This window comes from Parus major, chromosome 10, assembly GCF_001522545.3.
Source record: "Parus major isolate Abel chromosome 10, Parus_major1.1, whole genome shotgun sequence".
In the NCBI taxonomy this organism is placed as follows: Eukaryota; Metazoa; Chordata; class Aves; order Passeriformes; family Paridae; genus Parus; species Parus major.
The window spans coordinates 10,091,038-10,108,447 of NC_031779.1; the positions used below are offsets into that span (position 1 = coordinate 10,091,038).

The following is a 17,410-nucleotide window of genomic DNA, read 5'->3' on the forward strand; positions in this document are numbered from 1 at the left end:
CATGTCTACTGTACTTCAACATCTAATTACATCAACGGTAAACTCCAATTTAATTAAAAACCCATTTGAGCATTAGTATGTGCAAAATACCTTTTGTTTGTGGGTTTTGCCAGTAAGTTTGTAAGGATGGGATGCACATTTTTCATGAACTGTGATATGGCTTAATTAATGATAGTGTTTGTATTGCAGCATTACCTTCCCAAGCATGGTGCTGCTTTTGAGCTGCACATGCTCCCATGCTGTACATGAGTGCTCCCATTTCTTGCCCAAACAGATACAAACACAATCCAGTGTCATGTGCACTCTGTCCAAATTCACAATGTGCTGTCAGCTTTCATCAATAAAAATTCATCATCTGATCCCTTACCTCCAAAAAGGGAAGAAAAGAAGCCAAAATTATTACCACCAAATGCAGATACAAATCAGCCTAATGAAAATGTGAAACCCTAGCGAGTTTCAAAACAGACAATAGCTGAAGTATTCACAGCTGAATATCACAATAACCGTAACTGGGCAAAAGTTTTCCACAGAGAACTACTTTTCATGTCAGTGGAAGTTCTGCATAAGATGAAAGTACAGAATTAAAATGTATTTGAAGCCATCTTCTGATCTTCTGAACTTTGTGGGTCATATTCTTGCTGCCCTTTGCTTCTTCAATGCCAATGACTTCAGAAACAGGTTAAATCTGGGCTTGTAGGTGTATGATAGTTTAGTGTAAAGATTTATTATCTTGTGTACATTCAAAATACACAGGTTCCACAATGAGGCCAAACTGTTCCACTTTGTGGACTCTGAGCTGTCCAGATGAATACACAGTCTTTTCAGGATGCCTCCTCTCTGTAAATACAAAAGCCTTTCTGCCACTGTAGGTTGTTATGATATTGTTGTCCAACACCATTAGTTTACTGAGCTTGCTTGGATTTTGCTTTATTCATAAGCTAAGTAGTGGGAACTGCTATCGCAGTGGCATTCCCGTCAGGATGCTGCCATGCTGTGCTCAAAGCAAAGATGAAAAATCAGAGATTGTGATGGATGGAACTGTGCATCTCTAAAACTTCTGCTCCCCACTTTCCTGTTAGATGCACGTATCTGAAGATTGCATTTGAGAGTATTTCCATGTCAAATATCACTTCTATCATTTGCCTTTTCTTTTAAAACAAAACAATCATGGAAAAATTATCAATTACAGGACATTTATTAATTACAATTAGAATGCATGCTAATCAACTGGCCATTTAACGTGAATCAAATGATAGTTTAGACATTCAAGATTATTAATAATAAATTCTTCTTACAAGTCAAAACTTTGTAAAATAAATAACCTGTTTCTAATGTATAAACCCTATTCTAAAATACATTAATGGTAACTGATCACCTAAAACACTTTGGGTCCAGTGTTGGGTCTCTAGTTAAATACCAGAAGTCCGGGCAAGGATCTTCCTGTCTGGATCTCTGAATGCCCAGATTAAAGCTAACTTTCTGGTCTGGGTACAGTAAATTCTGTATTTTGCAGTGTCTCCGAAGAGACAGCTTCCACATGAATTCAACTTAATGTATGTGTTAATAGTTTGAGATACTGTATGAAAACTACTATTGCAAAAATACTGCATAATGAATTTGGGGATCATGATAGATTGTGCAACCCTGGTATGATCAGCTTTAGAGACTTTTGACTGAAATACTGAATACCCGATGCTCCATTTGGAGCGCAGGTACTTTGTGATACATAATGATTAAAGGACAATATTGGACTGTAATTTGTGAGGTATCTGCAGAGCCACGTTCCAGTTTGTAAACAATAATCCAAAACCAGTTTTGTCTCAAAATCATAACAAATTGAATAAACCAGTACAACGGAGAGTGAAATGCATGTTCTGTAGGGCAACCGCTGCACTTTTTGCAGCACCAGTTCTCCCTGCTGCATGTCCCACGGTACAAATCCACATATTAATGGTTACTATTGGATAATTTTAATTTTGCATTTATTGCTCTCAGTCTTTGACTACACAAGGTAAAGAATAAGGCAGCAGTTCCCAAAACGTATGAAATTAGGCACTGGAACTCTGACAACTCGCGCAGGTTTTGCTCATTTCCTGTTTGTAACTCTGAAGCTGGACAGAGCACTTGTACATTCCAAATGTGTTCAGCAACAGCTGTCGGGCCTTGGTCTGAACGTCCTCCCATTTAGATGAACTACCAGGAACTGCAAAATTAAGAAAATAATAAATTCACTCCTTAAGAAACCTGGGCAATGCAAATGTTCTCAAATTTATCACAGTTTTACTGATGAGAATAATTTTTGCTCACACTCATTTATTAATTTAATATTGTTCTTGTGGTCACTGTGTACTCTATCATTTTACACCTCTCTTGATAGAACTCCATGTATGTCTGACAATTTCCCCCAAAAACCTGAGCTTTCTTACTAAGAACTGATATTCATAGTAGAGTTAGATGTCTGAGTCAGCACGTGTTTTTGCAAAACGTTCATTTTTTATATGTTACATTGTTCCACATTAGAACTTCAACCTTTCTTTCCCTAAACATGTAAGAAAATTTGAGGAGAAATTTTGTGGGGGTTTTTTTTCCCCTCTACCCAAAGAATCTGCACTGGTCATTTTGGTATGAATACATTTTATTTGCACGATTTTCATTTAGACCACGTCTTTCTTGACCAAGGTGTTATTCCTTGCTGTACAAAACCAGTGAATAGATTTTCTTTTCCCATAATGATATTTCTTGGTTCAACTTAAGTAACAATCTGAAGAGGAAGTGGTGGGGCTTTTCCTAAACTTGGATTTAATTTAGAATTATGCTATCCAGCAGCTCACCTAGTTGCAAGTGGACTATGGCAGTTGTTTTTCCTGCAGTGAGAGACCAAACATTTAAATCTTCTATAGAATAAACATCTTCAATTTTCATCAAATCTTCCTTGATGCGATCCACATTTAAGTGGCTTGGAACTCCTGTGATACCAAACATAAGATAAAATTAATTTTGTCTTCTGCACAGTCTCAGTAGCCTTTAAAATGTCATGATAGATCTCAATGTCAAAAAAATTAGAATTTGTGCTGTTGGAAGTGATTAGTAACTTCCATGTTATCAACAGAAAGTAACATGGAAATGGGCCTGTTAAGTCCAGTGTGGATACAGAGGTTGTACAGGAATTGCAAAGCTGTCTCAACTGGAATCTGTCCTGTCCAGAATCCACACTCTGGCAACAGCCAACTTTAGATCCTTTGTAATGATGTACTTTTGTTGACAACTTTACTGCAGCTTCTAACCCCCAGTAACTGCTTAGGCCAGACTCTAAGGTCAAAATCTGTTAAAAAAAAAAATGCTAGGGCCTGTCTCCTGAAACTGTTCTTTGGGTACCTCAGATCACATTCACAGGCTACAGTAATCCGTGTGCCATGGTCAACACAGAGGACTGATTTTTATAGTGTGTATCTCTGCAAATCAGAGATCAAGTCCTTTTGGTACTTTCAGCAGCACATCTCTAACTTACCACCACCATCCTTTATCTGTACAAAGGGCAAAACCAAAATTTTAGAGTAGTTTTGATTCTACAGTAGCTTTTATTGTTTATCTTCTAGTTTCATGGAGTTTCTTTATGTACACTATGAGGAGTTCAGCCACTTGCTTCTCAAATTTTTTCAGACTTTTTACATGACTTCTCTGAACCTGGTGCCTTACTGTCTCTCAAATGACATTAATTCCAGTACTATCTCTTTTGAAAGTTCAGTGAACGGGACTATCTCACATGAAACAGAATCTTCCTTCTAGTGGAGACCATCAAAAATTATTTAGCTGATAAATAACTAGCTGTCTTGTATTTATACGTCATTCTTTTTCCCAGGAAAAATGGACTCAAGTTCTTGTATCTACATCATACTTCCATTCTGACAAACTTCTATTCTGCCTTATAAATCAATATTAAAAGCTAGAATCTCATTGCTTGTGTTGGATAGTTATTTAATTTTTTAATTTAGCACTCTTACTATAATGAGGAAACTGAAGTTAACACCAAAAGCGGATACAACTTCAAGGACCTAGATGTTGCAGCAGCAGTTTCCAGTATAAACACAAGTCCATTCTGTTGAGATCCTGAATTTGAGTTGGAAAAGTTCCCTAGCATGCACAAAGCCCACGTATCATCACTTTTACCGACATCATTAACTTGGAGATTTTTATGACAGCTGAGATACCTATGCAAACAGCTACAAATCAAAACATCTGGAATCTGATACTTCATTAGTTTATCTTGTCTGTTTTCTTCAGCTAAATCTATTGCCTTAGAGCTAATTGAGGATTCTTCAGCAAATCTCATCATTTTTGCCTTCTCAGTGAACTTCTACTTTGTTGGATTTTTTTTTTTTTTTTTGAATCTTAAGTAACAGCAAAATCACTTGACTGAAGATTCTGAAGTTTCTGATTTAACCTCATAACATAATAGAAGTAAAGTCAATGATAATTCACATGTGACAGTTAGGAATGCGCAGTTAAAACTTGGATTTTTCTCCCAGCCCTAACATCTTCACTTTATAAAGTAACAGTACTAGATCCAGCAGTAGTAGTTGGCATGTAAGCTGTAATAAAGCAAAGGATGTTGCTGACATGTTTCCCTATATGTCACACAAGATAAGATCCTTCAACCCATGTTCAGCTTTTTCTTCCCTCTTTTTTTCTGCATTTTACACCACTCTTAATTTTCAGCTTCCCCTATGGCAACAGCAGATACACACAAGTTATACAAAGGCACTTGTGGGACAGGGGAAGACAGGCCAGGCATGAACCACGTGTTCAGCTGTTTCCTAGGCTTGGTGCCTCCTTCTACCTGCATTCACATTCACTTTAACTGTACAAGTAAGAGAAGTGAGAGTGTAGAACTGAGTATGGGCAAATGTTCACTTGATTTAGCTGAGAGTCACTGCAGACACACAAGAAAGTTCTGTACATTTCACTTCTGCATCTCCTGATGGTAAAGAGTATGCAGACATAGGACTTGTGTTGTTCTGGCCACAAAGACACCTAAAAACTGCTGCAATTTACAGGAGCCATAAAGAACCTGCAGACTAAGGCAGCACTAAGACAGACAGGTCTCCAGGTACAATCCACATAGACATGGGGATCATGATGTCAAGAAAACTGGAATTTTCCATGTAAAGTACTGCAGATTGGGCAGAGATCTTACCTTCCAGAATAATAACTCCTGTGTCACACAGAATTCGAATTGTTGTAAAAATCACCAGTATGGAAAATACATATGTACATATAGGATCAGCAATCTTGTATTCTGGCTGCAAAGGGAAATTTCACAATGTCAAAGGACGTATGAAAACAAGATCACTTACAAAAATTTGACTCAGAAAATATGGTTACTTCTAGTTCCATGTTTCATGATTTTTTTTTAATTTGAAAAATTACAATATATGTAGTAGAGACAGTTTTGCTTATTTTGTATGATGTATGAAGCTTATCATAACATATCATTAAAAAGGTATTTTTAGTAATTTATAAAAACAGGTCCCTTTTAACTCTAATCACCAGAGAAATGCCAAGAATTCTGTGTGCCTCCAGGAGAGGCCCTTCCTTACCTTAAAGCGGATGATGTAGGCAGCTACAAGCACCCCAATGCTCTGTACCAGGTCCCCCAGCGCATGGACAAAGGCTGCTCTCACGGCCAGGCTGCTGTGTCCATGGCTGCTGCCCTGGGCTGTGTTCGGAGAGCTCGGCCGAGGTACGTGAGAGTGAGGCTGGGAATGGGAGTGGGAGTGAAGGTGGCCAGATTGATTCAGCAAAAACCCCATTCTGAAAGTGAAAGAAGAGAAATGCTTCAAGAAACAGGCTTTAGGGTTTTTTGGATGGAGAGGATTTGTTGGGTTTTTTTCATTTTAAACCAAAGAATTGAAAAAGTAATATTCAGTGTAAGTTCTTGTCTTATTTCTGAAAATTAAGAGGTCCAGCAAAATTACATCCCATGACAAAGTTACAGGCCATGAATGAATTAGCAACTTATTGAAAAATACACTTATGACAGTTAATGGAGAGAGAGATCTTACATTAAGTTAACGGCAACACCGACGGCTGCTGTGATGAGCATAATATCACCATTTATTTCATAGTCCATATGGATAGTTCTCTGAACAGCCTCATATAAGAGGAATGCCATAAGGATATAGACCAGCAGTACACTAATGATGGCTGACAGTACTTCTGCAAACAGAAAGGAAAAAAGCATTATAAAAATGTGTCTCAGATCCATTTCTATTTCCAAATTAGAATATGGACAGGGCCTTTTTTAACAGTAGTTTTAACCACTTTATCCATATCATACCTAATATAAACAAACAAATTGTTTGTCAAATAAGACTTGTAAAACAGGGTTAACCAGCAGAGTTTGTTCTAATCCACTCCTTCACATGTCACTGTGATCAGCATACACCTCAAATTATGTTTTCTCTGAAAACTTCTGCACAGGTGATGATCCTGATTTTTTCAAATAACCCAGAACATTTGCCTGAGAAGTCACAGGCAAAGATCCTGTCCAGGAGTCAGGAGGACAGGTGATCTCAAACCTTACCAGCCTACCCATGAATAAGGGAAACCTTGATTTTAACTGTCTGGAGTATTAAGCTGGGTTTAGCAATTATTTCTATATAACATTTTGTATTTAGGATAGAGAAGAAATTATAAAATGACAAATCAAACAATACAAACTTGTCATACATGATTCTCTTAAGCTCCTTGACATATGTGTTCATAAATGTTATTTGAGGCAGATTTCAGCTGCAACAGCTTGCTTAATGTAAGTTTCTGTATTGCTGTGATATGCTGTTCTAACATTATCTAATATTTACCAAATATTATTTCATAAAAGAGCATTATGACCATTATTTTGGCATAGGAATTTTACCTGATCAGCAGGGACTTTCAAAAGGAAACATATATCTAAATAAAGATTAAAAATAGGAAACCAATAAAAATATTTCACTGTCCTGTAATTTCTGCTGCTATTTACATCTGTGGAAAGTGGTTAAAATTCTCAAGGTTTAAGGTTCCTGACGTTCAGATGGGAAGTAAACAGGGCTAAGTATTTTAGGTTGGAACCTTTGTGCTGCCTCAGTACTCAAGCCATGAAATTGTCCTGGTAATAGCACACAAACCTGAGAAGGATGGGTCCACACTAAATTTTAAGGTCCTACTATAAAGAAAATAGATACTTCCAAATGGGCCACTAGATTGCTTTCATCATAAATGTACTTTTATCCTCTAGCTTCAAATTCTGAAATCTATTGCCCTGCAGCAGCTGAAACTTAAAAAACAAAAAAAGCAACACAGCTGGCAGAGAAAACATTAGCCCAGTTAAAGACAGTCTCAGTTATAAACAAGTTAATATAGGGCTTTACAAAAAGCCCTGGGAAAACCTTAATGCTCTCTCCATTGTATTGCATGTAAATCTGCAGCCATGCCTGAGTAATCTGCAATCATTATGCGTAATGCTCATTACTGTCACTTGCCAGATGGATCACTGGGATCTCAGCCTTCCTCTGTGAACTCAAAGATCAGAGGTGGAATTAATTTACTTGAAATTGTAATGGTTGCACTTCCCCCTAGTTCCACACATGTTGCCCTGATTTATTCCCCAGTAAGGGCAAAATTCTGCCCTTGGCTATACCATAGCTCTGAGAACACTCATCTGAGAATTGCTCTCTTCTTCCTCTGCTTTGAATCTGTCAGCCTGCAGTACAACTTGGGTTACTGCAGATGTCTTTTCTAACACAGAAGTGTTTTAATTTTATTTACTGAGTATTACAGAAAAAAACCCATGCAGCTATATCAGCATTTTAATGTCCCCAGAATCAGTTGATCCATGCACTGAATTATTAACATCATTATGGGAGAAGAAACACCAACACATTCAGTTGCTGAGAAGTGTGTCAATGCCTGGATGAGGAACAGCATTACCAGGCAGTAACAAGGCTCTGAAAGGCAACTGTCATAATCCGAGATGATTTCAGAGCAACTTTAAAATCCTGGAAATATCCACAGAAATGAAAGTGATCTTTATGAAGCTGGCAGATTATTCAGGGCAACAATCTTAAAAATACACAATACATTGCTTAGGTTTTCCAGAATGCTTTTTTAGAAACTTGTGAAGCCATAGCACATTAGCATTTACCAGAGAAACAATATAATGTGCTTTTAGAATCTAAACCCATGTTTTCTGCAGTGGAAACCAGTGTTTTCCTTGCAGTTTCTTCCACACTCACTGTCATGTCAGCACTGTGGATTTGTGCTGAGACCTTTCACTTCTTGTGAAATGAACTGTGCACGGTCTCAGTGGACTGTCTGATTCTGTCATTACTAACATTGTCTCTGCAGCAATGGATGAGTGCCAGGTTCCATATCTATGCTTAAATCTGCTCAGTGTCTTGCTGAAAAGGAGGTATCTGCACTTGGTGGTGAAACTGAACTATTTTTGGCTTCAAGAATTTTATTCTTTTTTGACATGACTGCAATTTCCATTATTTTGTCTTCACTTTTCTAACCCGTTCTTGATTCTGTCAGCTTCCTGTTCACAACTGAAAACTGAATAAAACTGAAGATGGAACTTATATATTATGTATTCAAAGAGAATTCAAATAAATTAAAATTAGCGCTTACTTCCTTCTGGAATTTGACTAGACAACTAACAGGTCTATTGCTTTTACAAAGCAATGTTTATGGGAGTAAGTTTGAAAATTCATCATTCTGCAATCAAAAATGACAAGTACCAGAAACATTGTTCTTTACAAGATTTTCATGCATACTGAATGTACGGATCATCTTAAAACTTAATGCAGGTCAGTGATGCAGTTCCTGCATGTATTCCCAGCTTTAAACAAATGCTCCACATCTTTTTCTGTGACAGATGCCCAATCTGTACCCTACTTTTAACATCCTGACATGTTTAACATCTCTCTTGTGTAATTTAAGCTATTGTTAAACTGATATTATTTGCTGACAAGCTTCTTGCATACAGCTTACTTGGAAAAATGTGTTACAATGAGGATATACTCTAGAAACTGCTCTCACTGATGTGTGAAACTGGGCCCTCAGGCTACAGTGTTCAGACTGGATGCCTAAAATTAGGCAAATAAATTTCAAAAATGGGATTTTTAAAAAGACTGTATGTAGTAATTTTGAACCATCTCATCTTCTGTATTTTGGGGGTCCCTGGCAAGGCCTTGATTCGCTTCCTTCCAGCAGCACAGAAACTCCTCTCCCCAGCCCCAGGCCCTCCTCCTCCTCCTCCCTCCTGGGAGATACACTGCTGATACTAATGCAGGATGGTTGAAATAGAAAGGAACCCCTGGAAACTGTGTAGTTCTGCTCAAAGGAGGGTCAGCTACAGTGGGTTTCATGCTCAGGGCTGCTTCCAAGAGGGTTTCATGTATTTTCAGCTGAGGACACTCCACAACCTGTTCTACTCTTTGACCACCTGCTGGCACTGGAGCAGAAAAGAAGGAACAATTATTGCAGAACTGAGAGGCTGCTCCCTGTAGCTGCTCCTAGGGAGAAAGGCAGTACAGATTAATTTTATGGGCCACATCTGGCCCATGGACCACCACTGGATCAGTCTGGCTAATATTTGGCTAGTACTTTTCCTGGCAGTAAACTGGAAGAAAAACATATGTAGAAGATGAGGTGGCAGGAATCCTCAGGGATTTCTTCTTTCACATTAATTGAAAAAGCAGTGAAAATTTACAGAATTGAGTACGATTTTAATGGTTATGTAAGTTTCTTTTATTTTCCTTAAGATAAACTGCCATTTTAAGCTAGGCCAGGGCACGTTCAAGGTATGTGCTATTTGGTTTTTAAAAAGTTACAAAGATAAACTACCCAAATTATTTTGAAATAGGGTTAAAGTATGTATAAATGCTAACAAACATCCTCCTGAAGAGTATGAGCAAATGCCAGGGGCATACCTTCAAGGTCAGGTTTCAGTATCAGAGGAGCTCCTATCACAAAATTAAAACTTCATGAAAGAAAAGTTTGTAATGGGAAATGCTGGCATTGCTAATGCTTTCTTGCTAGAGCCCCAAAGAGCTTAGCTAGTGTACAGAGTTATGCATTCATGCACTAGTGACTAACTGATGACAAATGACAAGGAGTGATGGAGTTGTTGAATTCTACTGCTGTTCTAGCAGCCAAAATAAGAATTGCAAATAGTGACTACACAAGAATGAAATTCCTTGAAAAAAGGTATGCTATAGAGTGTTATAGAAAACAGGTAGAAAACTGGGACACTGGAAATTATCTATTTCATGAAAAAGATACTTTGAAGATTTTGTTATAATGTCTACAGACCTGTAGCTGTACATTATATCCAGTTAGCAACCACATGAAAAAACCCTTAATCATCAATACATTTTCAAACGTGAAGTAATAAATCCTGAAAATATTCATACAAGAGTTAGTCCATAATTTTGTTTATGCTTCTTTTTAGAGACACCTAAACTGGACAGAGGTTAAGTAATTTACTGTATTTTGCAAACCATAGGTCATTTTGACCTCAGCTTTTTGTGCTTTCAGGAGTGCAAAAGAAATACTGATTTATACAACTTCTGGCAGGGCAGAGCTCTTTAATAATATGTTCTACATAACTTCTTAGTTGTGGATTAAAATGTAATTTTTTCACATTGAATAGGACCTTTTTCCAGTATCACAATTCTGCTGAAGTCAACAAGATTTTGTAAATCCTGGGCACTGGCAATAATCTGTTGTGAATAACAAAGGGCTGACATGCACAGCTCTTTCACCAACAATGTAATCATGAATTCAATTCCCCAGCTTTCCTCTTCAAGACAGATGAATCAAGCATTCAGAATTTAACTCTGAATCTGTTAAGTGCCAGTTCCACAGTGATGGAGAGACTCACCCTGCTCCCAGTGAATGAAATTCTGCCGTCAAACTTTTGGCCGAGCTTGGTTTTTTGATTTTTTTAATCTATTCCCTTGTGGCAATACAACCTATGCAGTGTATCCTCAATGGCCAGTGAAAGGACACCAAGAGCCAGTTAAAGCAGCTCTTAGGTTTGCTGCTACTTTCTTTCTAGCTACTTGTTCTTCTAAAATTAGGTGCTCTTTACAGCTGTTGCTTAAAATACTCTTTAACAGCAAAATCTGATAGCATCATACCTAAGCGATGAAATCCGAAAGTGAACCTCTTTGTCGGAGATTTTGCAGACAGCCAGAGAGCCAGGAGGGTCAAAATAATACCACTAAGGTCAGTTAGCATGTGAAGTGCATCTGTCATAATTGCTAGGCTGTTAGCAACATAGCCACCTGAAAACATAATAGGAAAAGTCAGGACACATGACATTTTTAATTATTTCACATAATATCCTCTTTGCATAGCTTGCAGTTATTACTTTTCAGAATAGTGCAGTAAGTATTTGGGAGCCCTTCTTTATACTTACTGAACATGGAGGGGGGTTTGCCATTACAAGCAAAATGCCACACTATAATTTAAAGCTACCACAGTTAAAAGTGCAGTCAAGTGTACTTTCTATTAAAAATAACACAGAAAGGATTCACTCCTGTTATTCTAACAGAGACTACTTGCATCATGTTTGCAAGATCAGGTCCGAAACAATTTTGTATCTTTTCTCTACGTATTACTGCACATGTGTTTAATCAACTGATTCTTTTGTTAAACTACATCTGTTAAACACTCTGACATTACAGAACACGAACGGAACTCCAAAGATTTAATGACCAGGAAATTTACCCTGTCCCCTTTTTATTATGCTATTTATTATGCCATTATTTATTATTATGCTATTATTTATTATGCTTTTGACCCTAATTATTCCCCATCCTGGCAGGAGTGTATATGTTTTGGCAATATCTATTGCAGACAATGACTTTCACTTGTGTAAAATTTTTCTTTGTTATTTATTACCGTAACTTTTTCTTGTAATAATGAGCAGCATTAAGACAAATAACGTAAGATCAAAGGTTAATATCTTTGTTCCAATTCAATTGCTAGTGCTACTATTTGATGAGTGAGAGATTTAAACAACGCATCTCTCACTTAAGTATCCCTCATAGAAAGGGAAATCAAGGACAGGCTGTGTTGTCTTCCATATGCTTGAAGGTAAGCCCATTATCTCAGAAAAGATCACATCTTCAGTATCAGCTCAGCTATGATTTGGTTTCTCTTTTTACCTTGAGATTGTCTTGCAGCCTGTAAATTGTACTGAGCAAAGCGTGCAGCTGGTGTGCCATTTGGCAGGCTTCAGGCTCCAACTAACATTTCAAATAAAGAAATCTTCGTATACAATTAAAATTGTCTTAGTGAAGAGGCTGACCAGAGGAAGTAGCAAAGAGAAATTCACAAGTGGTTGACTGCTCTTAAGACTGGCCATAAAACCTGTGTGTGTGTGGCTATGGGTGTTCTTATGTACACACCTGCAAACAGAGCTACTCTCTCCTCCCCTGCCAAACACGAAGCACAGCTGTACTGCAGTACTGTTTGTGCTGCGGGCAACTACAAATGCACTACATTTCAAACAGCTCCTTTCCTCCTCCTCTCTTCAGTTGTTCAGAACTTTCTATGTCAAATTCTTCTGAGCCTGAAATTCTCCAAAAGGCCATCGCAGCTCAAAAACAATGGGTTTATAAGATTTAGCAATTCAGTGACTTTTTGAACGCCTTTCCTTTCTGAATTAATTTGTGTTCTCCCATAATTTAAAAAAAAAAAATTTAGAAAATGTAACTCAGCCTCTTTTATAGTCATCAGAGAAAAAACAATAATTTATATGTAAGGACATTTAGTTCAGCAGTTTACATATAGCATTATTTCCAGTATATATGTTGATTCATATGTATTATTTTGAGAATCACTTCAGTCCAAGAAGAGTCTATTCCATTTCAGATAGCCTCTCATTTTTAAAGACTTTCAAAATAAAATTATAAGGAAGGAATTCAGATACTGAAGCTAAGCATAATGCAGCATGTGGATTAAGAAAACATAATTGACATTTACAAAATCCTGAAATCAAAGGTTCTCTGTTTCTAAAGGTATCGGTTCATCACTTGGTTAAAGGTACTGCCTAGGGGCTGTTTAAATACAATTGGCAACTTGGAAAAAAAGACATCTATAACCTTTACAAATAGACAGCTTGATGGCTCACCACTGCTATCAGTGACCCATGAAGGACAGCAGTTCTGCTCATGGATGATCAATTAGAAATCTCTAAACATAGCTGAAAACATCAAAACCCTGTCAGAAAAGCTAACTAGGACTTGCAATATGTTTTTCATTTCTTGATGCACAATGGTTTCACCAAGGTGTAAATTGTTATCTGACTGCTCATCAAATTAAACAACAAACACTGAGAGGCTGGAGTAATGAGTTTGGAAAAAAATATGCCAATCAAGATTTCACCAAAAAAAACTGCTGTAACAAGATTTCCTTCATCTTGACATTGCTAAAAGACACCATAAAGATTTTCACTGAAAAAAATATCTGGTAGAGTTGTCTACCTTCTTCTCAGAAACTTAAATCTGCCAAAGATCATAGAAGGAAATCAGTTAAAAAATCCTATACGATCAGAGTTTCCCAAATAACTGAGCTTCAGATCAATTCATAAAGTTTGGAAATTTGAAACCAACTAAAGACAACACAGTACAGGGCTGGAGTGAAATAAATTAAACAGGTGGGGCACTTCCCAGGACTTGGGGGATAAATTTCTAATTACTCTTACGCTGATGGTTACTTGACCTGTGACAAGTCATTCAGGTTGAGATCAACAGAATTACAGAGATATCCAAACCCTCTATTTATTCTCTGTGGAAGATGAATGCCTGAATATTTGATGGGTCTGGCTCTCAGTGCTCTCTGATTCTGTACCCAAAGAACTAAGTATGTCTGGAAACAGCACACCCAGACCTGAGAAGGACAAGTCCCCAGTACAGCACAAACTCTGTACAGACAAATCCAGTCTGCTCAAGTCCTGACTCTATGGCAAGAACAACAGATGATGTGACACTGATCAGAGTATTTTTACCCTCAACATCTATTATTTCTAGAGCTCTCCCTGTGCTAGCTATGGAGAGGTCTCCAACAGCATGAATCAGATCTGAAGCCCCAAACAGAAACACTCCCAATGACTTGAGCATCAACCTACCAACCAACAGCTCAGACATTATTCAGTAAGAGACCCTTCAGATGAACTAAATTCAGTGTACATCAAAACTCTGATATGAATATAGTCAACTAACATCACTCTCATGTTAAAGGATATCTAAGCCTAAAATACAACACTACTGCTCATCAAATTTACCTAAGTTCATGCTGAACCAAAATCTCAGCCAGAGAAAAAACATGGAGCCAGGGGGCAAATGGAGGCATTCAGCCAAATCCCCACAAGAAGTTTGACACATAGGTCCTTAGCCATAATAAGCTGATGTGTTGTGGTGGTGTTATTAATGATCAGCCACACACTGAGACATGCTGAAAGGCAAAACCACTTTTTTCCATTAACCCACATTCCTGAAATAAGGCCCCAAATAAACTGGTGCAGACACAGTCAATAATCTGGTATCTCTCTGAAAAATGGAACATTTCTTCTAGGGTTTTTTCCCACTACAGCTGTGGGACAAACTGCATTAGTTATCCTCTAGCAATTATTTTGTTTCCTGTCCATCTTGCACAAGTTTGTCTTAAAAATACAATTCACAACTGTTCTAGCAAAAGCAAGAGCATGAGCTCACTTCACAGGAGTACTCAATTGATTCAATTTGCAGAAGTCAGGAGGAGGATGTGGGTCCCATGTTACTGTTCTTCCCTTCCAGAAAGTTTTTATGATTTTTTTTTGTATGTGTTTGAATTATGGCAAGTAATTAATCTGATTATCTCTGATTCAGAACTGAATGTTGAAATTTAAGAAATTTAAAAGCAATTAATTGCTATGGAGAGACCTAGCTCAACATACACATCAATGTACAGGCAAGGTGTAGTGCTCCCCACAACTCCAAATCGGGACACAGTGGATGAGAGCATTAAAGCATTTTTCAGGAGGCTGAGTCACACCCAGCAGACACTTGCACTGCATGGCATGGATGTATCCAAAATACAGACACTACGAGGACACAGTAAGTGAACAGAGATTAAAAGGTAAGTAGTGAACTTTGTAAAAATGATTAGACAATGGCAAAGGCGTAACATTGAACAGCTAATCTATGCATCTATGCATCTCAGGGACGCTCACATTTTATTTCAAGACTATGCTGCTACAGCCTATTTGATAAAGCACAGTTGTTCAGTACAGACTGGTGTATAATGCACAGGTCCTCCTCATCCTGCACAGCACAGCTGTTAGGAGGGAGCAACAAAAGCTGAACTTGAGCAATAGGTGCATTCTTCTGACCAACAATCAGGTGCTTATATAGGAACTCATTTTTGGGTAAAACCTCACTGTAATTCTGCAAGCACTAACAAACAAAAACCACAAATAATTTAATGCAACTACTTGGTATTCTTATATGTTGTAGTATTAAAGTAGTTGAAATAAGTGTAGTGTTAAGTGTTAAAATAACTATCACGTTAAATGACCGTGCTCATATGATTTATGTCTGGATGGAGCACATGCTAGTCCAGAGCACAGTAGGACATCAAGAAGTTCTCAGGGAAGTGATGTCTTCATTGGATTGCTGTTGATAGCTCAGGACTTCTCTTTTCAGATTTAAGTAATACTGTGTAATGTTGTATCTGGTGAAATACCCCCGCAGTATTACTTTCATTATTATGGTAAATGTCACATTTGAAACTGTATTTTCTTCTTCTTCTCTTGTTGCAAACACAGCAAGATTTTATGGCCGTTGATTAAAAAAATACTGCGATTGAAATTGTTTATGCCACTTCTCCTTTGTTAAAAAACACCTTAAAACTTACAAGGAGAAATAAAAAAATCCATTAGACAAAGAAAAATTTGTATATTTTACGCCATTTCGGGGAATCGGTGAGACATTCAGGTAAGGGAAGTTGCAAATTCTTGCACAGAAAATACAGATGGACTTTATTCCCTCTCACTCTCTGCACGTGCAGCTCATCTCTCTGGTCTCTCTATGGGACTGATGGTTTCTGTCAGTAAATACTCAAAGCCAAGGCCACAGCAACCTAACAAGGTGTGAGGCACCATTCCGGAGGGACGGCACAGAAGGCCCTCGACTCACCTATGAGCTCCCCCGTCATGAAGAGGAGGTACAGGAGGGCAGCGAGCGTCAGCCGCTTCTTCACCTTCCTCTGCTTGGAGCGCTCCCGCCGGCTGCTGCAGCCGCTGCAGGGGTCCGGCCGGCCGGCCCGGGCGCTGCGCAGGGCGATGTCCCGGTCCAGCAGGGACTCGTCGTCGGACGGCAGCCCCGGGGACGCTCCGTTCACCGGTGTCTCCGGGGCCGCCTCCGAGCCATCGTCCGCCACCACCACGCGCAGTTTGTTAAACCTGGGGAAGTCGTCGTCCCCCACCTCGTCCGAGAAGTCAAAGGCACTGGAGTCGTTCAGGAACAGAGGGTCCTCGCTCCTCCCTAGCAGGGACTTGATGCTCGTCCAGAGCCCGGCCCCAGCCATAGCGGCGGCGCTCGGGGGCCTGGCCGGGCGCGGCCGACCCGCCGCGGGTGGCTCCGCTGGCGCAGCTGTGCCCTCGCAGGCGGCGCCCCGACCGCTCGTCGTCCCGTCAGGGCATGTCCCCTACATCGCCCCGCCGGGCCCCGCGCAGGCCGGACGGAACGCGGCGCGGGGCTCAGCCGCGGAGCGCCCCGGCACCGCCGGCCCACAGCGCCGCCTCCGCGCCGGGCACCGCGCCGCGAGGCGCTGGCACCGCCGGAGCCCCGGTCACCCCGCGCAGCGCTCAGCCGGCGCAGCCCCGGTCACGCCGCGGCCGGGCAGGCGGCGCCCGGCTCGGGGCCGCCTCCCTGCCGGCGCAGGGGGAGCGCCGCCGCCGCCGTGCGCGTCACATCCCTCCGCTCCGCGCAGCGCCGCGGGCGGGCAACGCGCCGCCCTCGCAATCCCTGCACGCTCCCGGGGCCGCCCCGCGCGCGGCGGCCGCAGCACTTGGTGGGAGTCGTGTCCCCTGCGCGCCCCGCGGACCCCGCCCGCACTGCGCCTGCGCCGCCCTCGCCGGATGGCCGCGGGTTCGAGTCCCGCTGCTGCCGCCTCGCCGCGGCCGCGCTGCCGGCGGAGCGGGGGGACCGCGCTGCGGGGCTCGGGGAGCGGAGGGGCCTGTCTGGTGCAGCGGCGACACCCTCGTGCCCCTCGGGGTGGCCTGAGGGGCTGTTCCCGCCCCTCCGTGCGCTTGTGTTCAGTGGGTATGAAATGCCGTGCGAGGCAGAGGCTAAGAACTGCCAAAGCCATACCGTGCAGG

At 40.4% G+C, this 17,410-nt stretch overlaps 1 protein-coding gene across 2 annotated transcripts; it reads right to left on the reverse strand.

Moving 5' to 3' along the window:
- Positions 1-1,179: 1,179 nt before the first annotated feature.
- On the reverse strand, positions 1,180-16,762 carry SLC30A4 (solute carrier family 30 member 4). Of its 2 annotated transcripts, XM_015639387.3 has the most exons (7): positions 16,227-16,751; positions 11,184-11,330; positions 6,063-6,216; positions 5,598-5,811; positions 5,195-5,300; positions 2,832-2,966; positions 1,180-2,203 (listed from the first exon to the last, which is right to left on the reverse strand). In XM_015639387.3, the coding sequence occupies exons 1-7, from the start codon at positions 16,615-16,617 to the stop codon at positions 2,049-2,051; spliced, it is 1,302 nt and encodes a 433-aa protein (XP_015494873.1). In that variant the 5' UTR covers positions 16,618-16,751; the 3' UTR covers positions 1,180-2,048. The 2 variants fall into 2 exon arrangements, with proteins under 2 accessions (XP_015494873.1, XP_033372978.1); XM_033517087.1 differs by lacking the exon at positions 2,832-2,966 and having other exon boundaries at positions 16,227-16,762.
- Between the last annotated feature and the right edge of the window lie 648 nt (positions 16,763-17,410).

Coding starts and splice junctions, on each gene's coding strand:
- SLC30A4 (XM_015639387.3), bottom strand. CDS start 16,617: ATGGCTGGGGCCGGGCTCTGGACGAGCATCAAGTCCCTGCTAGGGAGG. Junction 6,217..11,183: donor TTTCGGATTTCATCGCTTAG/GTATGATGCTAT, acceptor TTCTGTTTGCAG/AAGTACTGTCAGCCATCATT. Junction 5,812..6,062: donor GGTGTTGCCGTTAACTTAAT/GTAAGATCTCTC, acceptor TTTCACTTTCAG/AATGGGGTTTTTGCTGAATC.